At 34.2% G+C, this 17,204-nt stretch overlaps 1 protein-coding gene across 1 annotated transcript in view; it reads left to right on the top strand.

Moving 5' to 3' along the window:
- The window catches only part of AGMO (alkylglycerol monooxygenase), a 310,308-nt gene that overhangs the window by 110,204 nt on the left and 182,900 nt on the right, over positions 1-17,204 (top strand). Inside the window, exon 5 of the mRNA XM_057733413.1 lies at positions 14,776-14,871. Within this exon, the coding sequence (XP_057589396.1) occupies positions 14,776-14,871 (96 nt within the window). The remainder of the gene's footprint in view (positions 1-14,775; positions 14,872-17,204) is intronic.

Raw genomic sequence — 17,204 nt, 5'->3', positions numbered from 1 at the left:
TCTCCTCTGCAAAGCCAGTCTTTTATTTGACACCCCTAAACTCACTTTGAGGAGTACAGCACGGTGAGAAAGTGGTTGCCTGTTCTTTATTTACTTTCAACTAAGGACAGTGATATATAGACAATGAATCTAAATTCAAATATATGCAAAGAAATTTTTAAAAACAGTTTTAAAAAATTAATTCCCATTTCTGCATGCTCAAGTAAAATCTAATTAAATCCTTTGCTTTTTATCTACATATTAGAGCAGTTAGTATAATGCTGAACAGAAAGTTTGGCTCTAAAGTATTTTAACACAAGAAAAGACAAGACTAATGAATACAGGAAATTGCCTCTAGTTCTAAGGTTCTTCTGATTCGCTGGGCAAACCTGATCCACCTGGTATCAGACCTCATATGTGATTGTTCCTCTTTAGCTCTTTGAGCTATGTAAAACACTGCTGCTGAAATACACCTTGAGCTAGAAAGTCAGTTATCAATGTATAAGTGCATTCATCAATAGCTGTTTACTAACTATAAATTAGAATGACTATAAATTAGAATTTATGGTTCTTGATGGTTTGCACGCACTTCTATTAGATACCATTTATCGAATATTTTCTATGTGCCGGACAATCTTCTAAGACCTCTTTATGTATGAATACATTTGATCTTCATGACAACTTCAAGGTACAGGTACTGTTATAACTCTCACTTCAATATGATAGCTGAGTCTGTAGTTCAGTCACAAAACTAGTAAAGGGAGGAGCAGAATTTGAACTCATTTAACCTGGCTGCGAAGATCTTAACCTCTACACTAAGTCCTCTTCTATGTGCTTCTGTATTGTTTTTCACTTATGTCATCTCTTTTGATCCTCACAAATAAGCCCCATGCTATGCTATATCAAGTATCACTATTATTAGGGACCTGTAGATCGATAAGGTTAATTACACAGCTAGTAAGTGACAAAGCCCCGTTTTTGAAATCAGATGCCTCATAATCAAAAGAAAGATCACTGGCATGTGATCCGACCCAAATAGGAGCTATACAAATGGATAAGCCAGTGATGACACCAGTACATTTGCTGAAATGGATATTGAAAGAAATCCACCCACTGCTTCCCACACCATACACCTATGTTACAGCTTGTATTAATTTCCTAGGCCTATTGTAACAAAGTACCACAAACTGGGTGGTTTAGAACAATAGAATTGTATTATCTCAGTTCTGGAGGCCAGAAGTTTGAAACCAGTGTTGGGAGGGTAATGGTCCCTCAGAAGACTCTAGGGGAGGTGCTGTTCTAGTTCTTTCTCCTAGATTTTTCAATCTTCACTCCCCATGGGGTCTGATCTTCACATGGGATCTACCTGTATCTGTGTTCAAATTTCTCTCTTTTTTTTATAAGGACTCTAGTTATATTAAATTAGGAGACCACCCTACTCCCTTATGACCACATCTTAACAAATTACATTTGCAATGACCCTATTTCCAAATAAGGTCACATTAGGGAATAGGATTTCAATACATGAACTTTAGAATGGCATGATTCAATCTACAACACAGCTCTAAGCAATGTAGATGGAAAAGATAGATAGATAGATAGATAGATAGATAGATAGATAGATAGATAGGTAGATAGACAATTTCCCCCTTCCATCATCTATGGCTTGTGCTGGAACTTTAGATGGTTAAATGTAGAAGAAATTACACAGCTGTATATAACTTCAAGACTGGTTCAGGGCTTCAGTGAATGGAGGGAAGGACAGGCCCCTGATTGGAGAGGGGAATACTGTCTGCCCTCCTTTCTTAAAGAGTAGCTGCGTTAATACAAACTTCTGTTATCCCGTAAAAAAATAGGTTGAATAAATGACTGATTAAAATAATAATCTCAAAAATATTTATTCTCTCCTGATTTATACAAAGATGAATCAAGAATTATCCACACTCTGGTTGTAGAATTTATTTTAATTAATTTTTAGAAAAGACAAATACATCATTTTTTGACATAATGTCCTTGCTCTTCAATACATTTTGTCCATCTGTCAACAAGCTTTCATAGTCCCTCATTAAAAAATGTTTTAGGCTGAGCTGCAAGCCAATATTCACTTCTTCATCAGAAGTGAATATTCGTCCTCGTAGGGCTGCTTTCAGAGGACCAAACAGGTGAAAGTCCGATGGAGCAAGATCAGGACTATAGAGAGGATGCTTTAACACCTCAAAGTGAAGTTTTTACAGAGTGTCAATAGTGTGCGCAGAAATGTGCGGACATGCATTATCATGCTAGATCACAACACCCTTGGATAGCAGTCTTCTGCATTTAATCTGAAGTTTAGGCTTCAGCTCTTCAATAAGCATCTCTATCCATTCATACACACAATTTTTCATGACAAAACCCATTCACCATATTGCGGGCAAAGTCTTTGATAAATAATGACACCAGGTCCATCCTCAGACCACAAAAAACGAATCACTGCATGCTGCTCTTCTTTCATGCAAATCACAAGTGGGGCATCCATTTCTGCCCTCACCGCAGTTACAAATGGACTGATGTAACACATTCACACCTGCACAGGAGTGAGTGGGGAGTCAGTAGCCTTGAACAGAAAGTGCTGATAAGAAAGAGCGGCCAACAGAAGTTTAAATATAACCAGGTGGATAATTTTTGACTCATGCTCGTATGTTACTCTTTGCATAAGGATAACTCAAACCTCTGGTAATTGCATTTTGGGGGAGAAAATCTCCAAGAAAGGATGTAGCTGTGTTGGAAGTCGCTCCAGGGAAATGTGTCATTAGTGAGTTAATTATCTGAGGAATTATCAAAGGAAAATTTTTTTTGAGCCCCATAGATTTCAGAAGTAGAAGAAACCTGGGAGATAATATATTTAAATCATCTATTTTTAAAGCTACAAAATGAAGGGAGGGAATACGGGGATATGTGTATAAAAACAGATGATTGAACCTGGTGTACCCCCCAAAAAATAAAAAAAATTTAAAAAAAAGCTACAAAATGAATCTCAGGGGAGCCTACCCATCATACAATATTAAACATTGTCCTTTGGAACTTGAATCCGGATGTCTGACTCCCATCTTTATCCTGGTTTAGCCTTTGTCCTTTCCCCTGTTAAGTCAGTGCATCCAAAGATACAGATTAGTGAAAATCTAAGTGAAATGCAGGTTCATGCTTATTTATTCCCAGACTAAATTCCCCTTATAACCTCATGTCCCTTTGCCAGGGACACAGAAAATATGCTGAATAAGTAAATGCACATTGGGAATGCATCACAAGCTGCTAATTTGGGGTGTAGATGGGGAAGAAGAGAGGATTTGCAGTATGAGACATGAAGGGTAGGGATTGTAAATCCGCCTGGATTCTGGGTTAACATAAGTAGGTGTGTTAGAAGGTAACTTATATGGTTGAAGGGTCCATGGTGGTTGCCAGTCTGTGATAGGTCTTTCTAGACATTAAAATCAAAGAGCGTTGTCAGGTCTCTTCATTTTCTTTGAGTCCTTTGTAAGATTCTCTTCATCGACACAGCTACACAAAGCATATAATTTGATAGTTACTAAGGTAACAATGCAGTTTAGAGCAAATAATAAATGGGTCATGTCCCTGAAGAGAAAATTGATTCATGAAATGAAAAGCAAAATTAAGCTTGGAGTGCTTTTCTTTGATATTACTATGAAAATTAGGGTGACAGGCCTGTCATTTAAAGTAGTTAAAGATGAGAATTCAACATTCAAGAATTTGTAACTGTATGTTTGGAAATTTTTAAATCCAGTTTTAGATCATTTACCATTACTCATCCCCAAAGAGCTACAATTAGTGGAATACGTTTTCCCCCCAAATTATTGACTTATTTTTTATTGAAGTATAGTCGATGTACAATATTATATGTTACAGGTATACAAAGTAGTGATTCACAATTTTTAGAGGTTATATTCCATTTATAGTTATAATAAAATATTGGCTATATTCCTGTGTTGTACAATGTATCCTTATAGTTTATTTTGTACATTATCGTTCATTCTCCTTAATCCCCTATCCCTCTGTTGCCCCTTTGCGGAGTGCCTTTTTAAGTGAGGCTTATTTATTATATAATTAAATACATGGTTTTGCTTGCTAGTCAGTCTTTTACTATATATCTTAATCAATATAATGCCTTAAACATGATAGTCTCTCCACTTTGCAAATAATAAAATGTGTCTAGACCCATGAATATTATGTAATATATAATGGGGTCAGGATTAACATCTCATTTTCTTCCAACTTTATAAATAAAATATCTGAATGCTACAGCTTTATATTCAAAACAGTTATAGAAGTGCTCAAAAAATAAAAGAATGGCATAAGTCAAAGGGATACAGAAGCCAACTTGAAAGAGCTTCCAATGATCAAAATGTGGAACAATTTGAACAACAAAATGTATAATATAGTGTGAAGTTACAATCCAAAGTATAAAATAAGTATCTTTGAAATCAGCCCACATTGACATGGATACATGATTGAATACATAAATAAATAGGAATAAATAAATGGGAAATGAAATCCCTTAAAGAATTTCAAAAGAATTTCAAATTATATTGTAGATATTGCTCCAGTCCAGGAAATGGAGATTAATGCCTCCTTTACCCTTGCCTTTTGAGTGTGGACTCTACTCTAGTAATTCCTTTTCAAAGAATAGAGTATGGAAGAGGGACAACAGGTGGGGTGGAAGTGAGAGTTTAACTTCAGAGTGGAGAAATTTAGCAAACACAATTAATCTCAGATCAAAGTTAACATCATTAGTGATGTCTTATTGGTAGCAGGTACCCTTTGATAAGATGTGATTAAAAATATGCTGTTGATAGTAGGTACCCAGTGATGAGATACGGGCCTTCACCCCTGTGGTCTTTGTCACCAAAACCTGTAACTCCAGTCTAACCATAAGAAATGACATGTGTCAAACCCAAATTGAGTGACATTGTACAAAATACCTAATCAGTACTTGGAAGTGTAAAGGTTATAAAACACAGAGAATGTCTGAGAAACTGTCACAGATCAGAGAAGACTATAAGATATAAAGCTAAATGTAGTGTTTTATCCTAGATGGATTCTAAACCAGAAAAAAAGAGCATTGGGGGGGAAAACAGAACTAGTGAAATCTAAATAAGGTGTGGAGTTTAGTTAAAAGTAATGTACCAATGTCAGTTCCTTAGTTGTTTCAGTGCAGCTTAGTAATATGTTAACAATAGAGAGGTTGGGGTTAGTGTATGCAGCAAATTCCTATATTATCTTTGCAACCCTTTTGTAAGTACAAAACTATTATAAAACAAATTGTTTACTAAAAGATGGAACTACATGTCCGTACATACTTTTTCAAACTCAGAACCACTATAGATCATATATCAAGTCTAGAAAAAATCAACTTAGACCTAACCATTAGCGATAGACATTGATTCCTGGGACCTCCTAGAGTATCATAAAGAGCAGTGATTCAGCCATGCTATTTTAAATAGGCTGTTGGTCTAAAGTAACTATGTTTTCATTCTTAATCCCTCAATCCATCACTCACTGTTACCTTTGCAAATGCCAGCTCTGAACAAGCTAAACTCCTTTATAGCTCTTGGGAAGGAACGTCAAAGAGTCCTAATCACAGGCAGAGCTGGTCTAAACCTGATCCAATCTCATCTTTCCACCCTCCCACATTGTCACCCCATCTCCAGTTTAACAATTAATTTTCAATTCCCTAAATCTACCATGACATAATGCCTTGATATTTTATTGAACATGCACTTATCTCTTCCTGGAAAGTTATTTCTGCTTTACCTCTGAATGTTATATCCTTCAAGATTCAATTCATTTCTGTCTCACAGACACCTTCCTAACTTTCCCCGGGTTGCATTTTTTTTGGTCCTATAAAGCCTTGCATATCTCTATCATAATATTATTTGCATTGTGGTCTTTCGTGCCAGCATGTAAACTTTAAAGGAAATGAATCTACTTCTGTTTTTTTCACTGTTACATACTTAGCATGTATAATGAAGTGCCTGATGCAGTCAGTGCTTAACAAATATGCATAACATGAATGAAATAAAAAGTTTTATAGTTGTCAAAATAAATATGTCAAAGAAAATATTTTTCTAAGTTAACTTAGAAGAGGCGAGTGTGTGAAATAATTTAAATCTGTCATTCAAATATTTGCGATCTAATAGTTCCTCAAAAAATTAGAGCATAGAGTAACTTAACTTTTTGAAGTAAAGTATATTTTAACGTATTCACATAACATGTGAAGCTATCGAAATGGGAAATAGTATGCTATCCACATTTCAACAAGCTGAGTATTTCTTTTAAAAGCACAGTAAAAAATGATAAACAGTTTAAATGACACACTTTATTTTTTAGCTCTGTAGTATCCCTCAGAGATACTTGTTTTTTAGGTTGGTATTATCAATATTACAAGAATTAGTAAAATATGTTTAGATCATATTAGCATTCTAAAAAGAAGTAAATTTTAACCAGAATCAAAGGAAAGACATATAGTTATAATATGAATTTGTGAAAACCATTATATCTATGTTACAGAATATGTAAATGTATGATAATATTTTTGAGCATAACAATTTCAAAATACACATTAATTTCATTTAGAAAACAGTAGAGAACAATTCACTAGGAAGAAAAGAGTCTGGGTCCCAGCCTTAGATCAGTTATTAACTAGATTCTCTACCCTGAACCAATTAAGTAATGTGTGAATCTCAGTGATTTTATACATGAAATTAGGCAATTAATATTTGCTCTGCCTTCTCATATTGTTATTTGAAGATCACCTTAAATAATTGTGTAAATTCTTTGAACTATGATTCACATGTATAATATTGTTTTTATATTACACATAAAACTGCAAAGGAACTTTTAGAAAAATCTCAGATCTTTTTATTGCAACGTACTCCCTGCCAAACTATATAAGCAAAGATTATTTTTCAATATGCGGGAGTTAGAGTTATATAAAGATAAATGTGAACAAATAAAGACACAAGAAACTGACAACTTTGATGTAATGCAGTCAAATGCACTGGAGATAAAATTCTCATAACTCTTATGTCACAGAAGGAAAGCATGCCTTGAGCCCCCCATGAAGTACAAAAACAAAACTTCTCTCAGGACCTTGCCTCAGAACTCCAAGGTATCCCTTCACTACCCTCAACCATTCAAAGACAGTAATACAAAGTTTATGTCTGTATGTAAAATAAACGAAGCACTTTGCCACTTGGTGTCTTGACCAGTTTCAGATCCTTGATTCTAGCATAAATCAGCAAAATGGAACTATTCTGCTGCTTACCATGGCATTTTGAAATTTGATAAAAATAAAAATTTCCTCAGATTTTTGATAGTTTTCTTTACAGAAGTCTGATAGTCACTTGTAGTCCTTATAACGAAGGATAAATAAGGGGAATCATAGTGAAGAGCTCTACATAAAACAGCATTATTTTATTGGCACTTTAAAAAATGTAAAAGTGGGTAAAATATTCAGTTCCCTTTACATGTCATTGTTCTTGTTTTGAGAAGTGCTTCCACTCATGTCTTTTTCCATATTCACTTTGGACTAGCAGAGGTTTTCATGGTGGGAGAGGCTGGGGATATGAAGAGAAGAAAGACATGAACTTTAGTTCTTAAGGTGTTTTTTTTTTTTTCCTTTGAGGGATTCAAGCAAGCCTACAGCCATTGTAATACAAGTTGTTAAGGGTTTAGAGAGAGATGTTTGCTCTGAGAATCATGGAGGGTTGAGTGAAGCATTACAGAAAAATCGAGGCTTGAGCCCAATCTATAAGAAGAATGAAATTTTGCTGTGAATATGGTTGTAAGTGGAACATTATGTAGAAAGAGAATGTCTGTGAAAACACAAAATTATAAACAAATATGGTACGTTTAGGGAATGGCTAGTAAAATGTATGGCATGTGTATTATTTTCTTAGAACTGCTCTAACAGAGTACCAAAAACTCTGACTTGGAACAACTGAAATTCATTGTCTCACAATTCTGGAGGCTAGAAATCTAAGACCAAGGTATTGGCAGGGTTGGTTCCTTCTGAGAGCTGTGAGGAAGCATCAGATCCACAGCTTCTGGTAGTTTGCTGGCAGTTTTTGGTGTTCCTTGGACTGGGCTATATCACTCTGATTGCTGCCTTCCTCTTCATGTGAAATTCTTCCTGTGTCCATGTCTGTGTCCAAATCTTCCATTTTTAGGGGACATAATTCACCTCATCACTGTATGAGTATGGCTTGAATATAGGATGTGTAAGAAGGAAGAATGGGCAAATGGCTAAGAGCACAGAAATGGGAACAGAAAGGTGGGCCTAGATTTCTTAAAGACTTTCTAAGTAGAAACACAAGCACTTACTCCAAACATAACAATTTAAATAGATGCATTTTAAGGACAGAGATCAGTACTCTACCTGCAATCAGAGGAATTGGCTCTGTGTCATTGCCAATCACAGACTTAAGGAATTATTCAATCCTTAGTTTCTCAGTTCTCAAGGAAATTTTCTCTAAAGTAATATAAAAATACACAAGAATTATATAGAAGTGCAGATATTAAAGTCAAACTACTTTATTAAAAAAAAAGTAGGCATGAATCTGGAGCTCAAAAGATTTTTTAAAACTTTTCTTTCAAAGTAATTATACACCTGAACTTCAACCATTTTGCTTAGCAGCTTATTCACAGACAACTCTCTTCTGTCAACCTCAGCTTTTTCTTCAAGTTTGTCATTCTTCCTGGCTTTTCTTCCTACTTCATTTAACCTAAGATGCTTAATGTCCATGACTCTCGCAAGCACAGGCTACCTCCTTCCGTTACATCTGCCCTTAAGTCCCCAAGCCTTGCTTGAATCCAGTCACCCACCTATTTCAGTCCCATACCCAGCTTGCTGAACGCCATGGGTGTCCTCTAGCACCAGCTGGGAGCTTGGTACATCCTCCATGAATGGCTTCCAGACCCAGATGATCTGTCAGTGCTGCTCATCAAACCATAAACATAAGTCTCTTCCCTACCTGGGAGAAGCCTTTCTAGAATTCCGCAGTCTCCCCAAGATCTCCTCTCCACTGCTGCCCGTTTTTGTCAGCCAATAAATGAACTTAAAACTTCATAGAGAAATGAGAGTTTTCTGGTTTCCCCTCTCTCTACTACTGTTCAGATATTTTCATTAAGATTTATGAATTCACAAGTGCATATACATTTAAAAATTTTTTAATTTAATTTTTTTAAATTTTATTTTGTATTGGAGTAGAGCTGATTAACTGATTAACAATATTGTTTTAGTTTCAGGTGTGTACAGCAAAGTGATTCAGTTATATATATATTCAGATATATATATATATGTGTATATATATATATTCTTTTTCGGGTTCTTTTCCCATTTAGGTTGATGGATAACTAACAAAGACCTACTGCATATACTTTCTCACCTCTAGTTTTGTAGAAAATTTTCACCTCTTCAGTAGGTCTAATCCTTAGATTGGTGACATTGCTCCTACTTTGCTCCTTTGTTGGACTTTGTCCTGTCAAAGGCTCCTGGCATTTGTCCCCCTTCTTGTCAGCTGACTCCTTGTGAATACACCATGTATTCATGTCTTTCACATTAAAACACACACACACACATACACACACACACACACACACACACACACACACACACACACACAGTCTCCTCCCTCATCCATATGTTCTATTCAAGAAATACCTCTAGCTCTCTCCTTCCTGTTCTTAGAGAGAAAAGTAAATCAAACCTACCTCTATGTCATCACCTCCTTTGAATGATTCTTAAACTCACTGAGGCTTGGATTCCAGGCCTACCGCTCCAATGATCCATAACTGCAAATCCAATGTCTTTTTTCAGTTCAATTGATATTTGCAGGACATATTTGCTTACTCAACAGCTTTCTTGGAATATTACTCAGGGGCTTCAACATAATATCCCCTAAGTTGAACTTTATAAATCTAGTGTTCCTCCTTTTCACCATCTTGGTGAACAATATCACCCTTCACACAAGCCAGAAATCTGGGTGTCTTCTGATTCTCCTCTGTTTCTCTCATCTCCTGTGTTTAAATAGGTACCAAATCCATTGATCTCTTGTATGTATTCTGCCTCTCCATCCCCATGGCTACTGCTGTGGTTGAATATGCATGATTTTTCACTGGGCTATAGAAATAAGATTTCATACCACTTTTATATTTCTTACAAGCTTAATAAAACACATGTTAACTATTCCCTGCTGGCCTAAAATAAATCCAATCTCCTTAGAATGGCATTAAAATGCTCCCTCTCTGGTTCGACCAATGTCTAAATTATCTTTTGTTTTTGTTTGGCTGTGGTGAACCATAGATGCCCCAGAAACTTCCTGATGAAAGCTATATTGTTTCTTTAGAAAATCACACATTCCCCCATGCACAGAAGCTCACCCTTTATTGTAGTCCTATCAGGGGCGTTCACAGACTCCTTGAGATCTATCCATGAATTCCATGTTTCCCCCAATCTCTTGCCATATTCTCCAACACCTTCAGCAGTGCCAAAATACGTACATTTCCCCCCAATGCCATGTTGTTTCTTGTTTCATGATGCTTCCTCACATAACCCTTGCCTGCCCCATTTACTTGATGAGCAGAATAAAGCCCATTTATCTTCTCTCCATTAGCCTAAGGTCACCTCTAGACCTGTCCTCATTCTCTCCTCACACATAGAGATCTGTGTTGTTTCTCTCCTTTATGACCCTATTATTATATGACTTCTATCAAAAGATAATAAAATAACCAAGGTAGATAGTGTAATTTAAGTCTAAAGAGCCTTGGAGTCAGAATAACGAGGGTTTGAATGCATGGCAGAAATGGATAAATTTGGGAAACAGTATAATATCCTCTGGCCCAGGTACTGAGAGTTTAAGTCTGAGGAAGAAGAAATTTCCTCTGACAAATTAGTACTGTCTGAAGCTTTATGATGGAAGTGGCATTTAAACTGGTTTTTAAAACTGTACAGGATTCAGAGGTAGAAAAGAAGATGAGAAGGATTCTCAGAACTAGATGGCATTTACTGAGCTGTTTTCAATTTTAGAAATTGGAACCTTAATTGTATCATTAGACTTTTTATAGTATTATATTAATCACAAGAGATTAATTTTAATATGATTTATGTGCCTTACTCCCTGACATATTTTTTTTTTGCTATTAGAAATGTCATTCTTTTGGAATTCATGCTGAGTTCATTTATCTAATTGTCAATTCATCATTATATTTACTGATTTGTAAGATTTGAGACATTGTTTCATCAATTTTAAAAATTGAACTATAGCTGATTTACAATGTTTCAGGTGTACAGCAAAGTGATTCAGTACATAAATAGATGTAAATATACATATATATACATATATTATATACTTTTTCAGATTCTTCTCCATTATAGGTTATTACAAGATATTGCATATAGTTCCCTATGCTACAGTAGATCCTTGTTGTTTATCTATTTTATATGTAGTAGTGTGTATATGTTAATCCCCAATTCCCAATTTATCCTAACCCCTCCCCCCTTTCCCCTTTGGTAACCATAAGTTTATTTTCTATGCCTGGGAGTCTATTTCTGTTTTGTAAATAAATTCACTTGTATCATTTTTTTTATTCCACATATAAATGGTATGATATATTTGTCTTTCTCTGTCTGACTTACTTCACTTAGTATGATAATCTCTAGGTCCATCCATGTTGCTGCCAGTGGCATTATTTCATTCTTTTTAATGGCTGAGTAATATTCCATTGTGTGTGTGTGTGTGTGTGTGTGTGTATGTATACATATATACCACATCTTCTTTATCTATTCATCTGTTGATGGACATTTAGGTTGCTTCCATGATTGGCTATTGTAAATAGTATTGCTATGAACATTGAGGTGCATGTATCTTTTCAAATTAGAACTTTCTTCAGATATAAGCCCAGTGGTGGGATTGCAGGATCATATGGTAACTCTATTTTTAGTTTTTTAAGGAACCCCATACCATTCTCCATGGTGGCTGCACCAATTTACATTCCTTTTCTCCACACTTTCTCTAGAATTTATTATTTTTAGAGTTTTTTTATGATGGCCCTTCTGACTGGTGTGAAGTACCTCATTGTAGTTTTCATTTGCATTTTTCTAATAATTAGTGATACTGAGTTTCTTTTCATGTGCCTGTTGACCATCTGTACATCTTCTTTGGAGAAATGTCTGTTTCTGCCTATTTTTTGATTGAGTTGTTTTTTTTTGATATTGAGCTGTGTGAGCTGTTTGTATGTTTTTGAAATTAAGCTCTTGTCAGTTGCATTGTTTGCAAGTGTTTTCTCCCATTCCACATATTGTCTCTTTGTTTATGGTCTCCTTTGCTCTGCAAAAGCTTTTAAGTTTAATTAGGTCCCATTTGTTTATTTTTGCTTTTGTTTCCATTACTCTAGGAGATGGATCCAAAAAAATATTGCTGCAATTTATGTCAAAGAGTGTTCTGATTTCCTCTAGGAATTTTATAGTATCCAGCCTTATATTTAGGTCATTAATTCATTTTGAGATTAATTAATTCATTTTGAGATTATTTTTGTATATGGTGTTAGAAAATGTTCTAATTTTATTCTTTTACATGTAGCTGTCCAGTTTTCTCAGCATCACTTATTAAGAGACTGTCTTTTCTCCATTATATATTTTTGCCTTCTTTGTCATAGAGTAATTGACCATAAGTGTGTGGGTTTATTTTTGGACTTTCTATCCTGTGCCACTGATCTATGTATCTTGTTTTTTGCCAGTACCATACTGTTTTGATTACTGTAGTTTTTTAATATAGTCTGAAATCAGGGAGTATGATTCTTCCAACTCTGTTCTTTCTCAAGCTGGTTTTAACTATTCAAGGTCTTTTGTGTTTCCATACAAATTAAAAAAAATTTTTTGCCAGTTCTGTGAAAAATACCATTGGTAATTTGATAGAGATTGCACTGAATATGTATACTGCCTTAGGTAATATAATCATTTTAGAATATGGATTCTTCCAATTCATTTTTGGGACATCTAATCTTATGGGAAATCCCTTAAGAAAGCATTCTATGGGCAATCCTTTAAGAAAGTGATCTATGGGCTAACAGGCTTGTGGTTTTTACTAGCATGATAAAGTCTCTGAGAAGTTCTATGGTAAAGAAGCTTCACTTGCCTAACTCACCTCTTCACAATTTATCTGATGAGAGAACACACTTTTCCATAATAGCTGTTGTTATCTCAAAGGACTATATCTTCACACTTTGAGGAATTATAATAAACTATAAATATTCATCTTGTATTCACTCTCTTTCCAAATATAACTATTTATTAAGCATCCAAGATAAGTTTTTTCTACATTTTTATTTACATCTCAAAGTTTACAAAATATTCCTTAACATAAATTAATTAAATTATAGGTCATGTATGTATTTCAAATATTTTTTAATTAACCTATTGTAAGAGAACTAGTTTAATATATTACTAAAATCAAATCACAGTATTAGAGATCTTTAGGAACTAAAGAGATGGCTAGATTTCAAATGGTCTTCTCCTTCATCATTCACTTGAGGAAACTGCAGCCTAAAGAAGCTTAAAAAATTTATAAATATTACGGAGTGATTCTGTAGTAGAACGAAGGCTTAAAAAGGGATGTCTTGAATAAGAGCCCAGTATTCTTTTGTTGCTCACTAATCTAATCCATTGCTTAATAATGAATTTATAAATAATGAAACTGATCCTGTTGTGATGACAGTTGAGATTTTTCGTGACTTAAAGTTAGAAACAAAAACTAGAAGAGTTTACGTAAATGTCTGATTTCAAATATGTCATCATTACTAAACGTTATTGAAATGATATTTGGCCTAATTGAGAACAAAAGCATTAAAATAATTCAGAAATAAAATTGTAATATTCTGAAAACGTGTTTTTAAAATATCTAGTCTTTTGGAAATATTAACTTTATAAAACCCAAAGTGGAAGTCAGATTCTTGTTCTTCCTATTTGGTTGTTTAGTTTTTCGTTTAACGAAATGTTTTCTTGCAACATGAAACCACTCTTGGGGATCAAAGTCATTGGGAGAACACAGCAGATTGTGCTTATTAGTTGATTCTAACCAGTTCTGTGGTTTAAGCATAAGTTGTTTTTCCAAGGAAGAGGCATTTCCGTCTGTTAGGAAATAGGGACCTTCAAAACTTGTTTCCACGGTGGCACACTATTATAGTCCCTTCCTTACTAACTTTGAAAAAAATCAGGAGATATTGTCAACCACCAAAAAATAAAATAAGATTTAAAAGGGAAAGTGTATTCTATCCTCTTCTCATATTGTTACTTTCTTTTATTCTAATTTCATTTTATTACACAGAATACCATAATAATAGTGTTTAGGAGCTGTCAAGGTATAAAGGCACATGCTCCTGTATTTCTTTTACTTAAAGTGAGTATTTCTGTGTATATTAAAAATCCTCTTTACTTCCAGGAAATATACCCAACCTTTTCAAGATTAAGGAAATAACATACCATGTATGCTATTTTAACCAGACAATATTAAATGTGAAATAGAAGTTCAATGGGCTTAGCTCCAACATGTCTGTAACTTTATCATCATGTGGAAAAACTCATGTTGCAAAGTCAAACATGGCAATAAAATATACAGGATAAGATATATTTGCTAAAGAATAAGACCTATTTGCTAAAGTATAGACTCAGAATGTTGAACCATTAGTAATAGTATATGTTATGTTGAGAAATCCTATGTACAAATTTACAATGTTTTAATCTTTCAGATATTCTACTCTCCCCTGGCCCTCTTCATACCACCTTCAGTATATGCTGTTCATCTTCAGTTCAATCTCCTCTACCAGTTTTGGATCCATACAAAGGTAATTTTTTTTTCTTAAGTTTTATACGTAGATAGCCTAAAGCAATGTCTTGGAAATCCACTAGCAGCTGATTTATTGTGTAAGAAAAATCTTTGTCTGCTTTCTTTAAGGAGAAACATCTGTTCATTTTTATTCCTTTTTACTGAATATATATTGCAAAGTTTATAAGAAGCAATGAGGCCAGTTGGTCTCAATTAAATAAAACAATTTTTTGAACTATTAAGTACCATACGTTTTAATACTATTCAATACAATATCTTCCTGTATTACAGTTTATTAAACATTGTTCATCAAAGATGTTGAAATTCACTTCATTTTAGAGATATGAATTTATATACATAAAGTATATATTTGTGAATATTTTGTTTGTATACTTATATATAATCATTATAATAATTTTATGTATAATTTATTGTTATATAATAAATAATATTTAATTATATGAGATTATAATATTTATACATTTTATTTATATATACATATATATATATCAATCAGTGGAAACTGCTTGAAAAGTCCTTGAAAAACATTTAATGCTTAAAGAAATTATTTTTTGATTGGAAATCTTGCTCAAATTTTAGAGTTTAGGTTTTATTTAAAGTGTTCAAAATATTGCTACATCTTTTTCCTCCAGAAAAGTGAACAATTATAATTTCTTGGGTCTTCTGTGGTAGTTCAAATTGTCAGACTTGAATGTTTGCAGATAGATCATTAAGCAACTGATTGTTTTATGAACTATCGTACTGATCTGGTTGTTAAATACCAAAAATCACAGACCCAGAAAAATTCTTACTTATACACATGAGAACCCTTTCAAGCATTTGGTATTTATCAGAAGCCTTTTGAAGTTCTAGAGGAAGCATGTTGACAGGTGTTGCAACTGGTTGAACAATACCACAAATCACAGCTGCATTAGATGCCAAAGCTTGATACAACATCATTTTATTAATCTGCAGTATTTTATGCTACTGATTTACTTGGAATAAAGAGACTGTTACCATGACTTTGGACATATGTGGCATTATTTGAAGATCTGTCATGAAATAGTATTGCATTTTATGGTAGTTGACATACATCAAACAGTCAATACTACAAACATCTGAAAGAGTTGTTGAGGCCAATTCTGACTCTAGAGGTCAAAGACCAAATTTGTTTAAATCAGTGGAGGGAAGCTTTCTGATGATTTACATGGAGGGGTTAAAGGAGAATTACATTTTTATAGCAGCTCTGCTCCAGGTCATGCCATGTGTTGGGTCCGGTATTAGTCTGGATATAGAACAATGGTGCCTAAGTAACTTCCACCTTTTCCTGTGGCCCTCTGAGAAGTCCATGAGCCAGGGCTTGAGTTCCATCCTAGGAAGTAAACAGGGAGTGGAGGAAAACAAGTTATCAAACATTTCTTTTAAGCTCAGAAGCTCCATGTGGCTTCATTTCTAACTTGAAAGCAGTGCATTAGAGCCTCTCACTTGTGTTGTACTTTATACTTTTGCAAGTACTGTACTCTGTAAAGTTACTACAGTTGAACTGCACAGAGGTAAGTATATGCCTTCTGAAATTAAGGTTTGATTCTTAGAATTTTAAATTATATCATAAGCTGTGAGTACATTTCTAAGATTTTTTGCAGCTGTGTGCTTAATTACATTCATTATTATAAACAACTTACTACCATTTGTTTACTAATAACAGAACCACTCAGGAGGTAGAACCAAGAGATTTGAAACAGTGGCTCCTTCTGGAGAGGGGAGCAAATGATATAGAGAACTGGAGTGAGGAGAAGACTTAACTTTAATAATTTTTTTCTCTTAAAAATATTACTATTATGCTTTTGCCCTGATTTTTAAAGATTAATACATATTAGATTAAGAAATTAAAAAAAAAACTGAAAACAATGGCTTTTAGCCAAGAAAAATACCCACTTTGTGACTCTAAAATAAGTTGGCCCTTTTAGGCCACTCTGGCACTGTTTAATTTCAGGCATCATACTTGGGTCTCCATTCACAGAAACAATATATGAGCCATAGACATGGCAGTGTTGACCATAGCGCCTTGTAAATATCTGGATGGAGGTTTGATTTCTTACCTAACTTACCAGAAGTTATTTCATTTCTGCTGACATGTATAAAATCAGTTTTCACACTGAGGGGAATCTGGCCTTAAGAAATTACTGATTTTCTATAAGTGAAGAAATGCTTATTCCCTTCAATCAGATGAGGATAAGAGGAAGAAAAAAAAAAACTAACATGTTTTTGAAAGGTTGTAAATGAGAGATAAAAGTAGGTCATATTGAACTGAAGAGTTTATAAGGAAATTTTCTGCTTACTTTTGAGTTACTT

This window comes from Hippopotamus amphibius, chromosome 4 (genome assembly GCF_030028045.1).
Source record: "Hippopotamus amphibius kiboko isolate mHipAmp2 chromosome 4, mHipAmp2.hap2, whole genome shotgun sequence".
Lineage (NCBI taxonomy): Eukaryota > Metazoa > Chordata > Mammalia > Artiodactyla > Hippopotamidae > Hippopotamus > Hippopotamus amphibius.
This window is presented reverse-complemented; position numbering and strand designations above follow the sequence as displayed.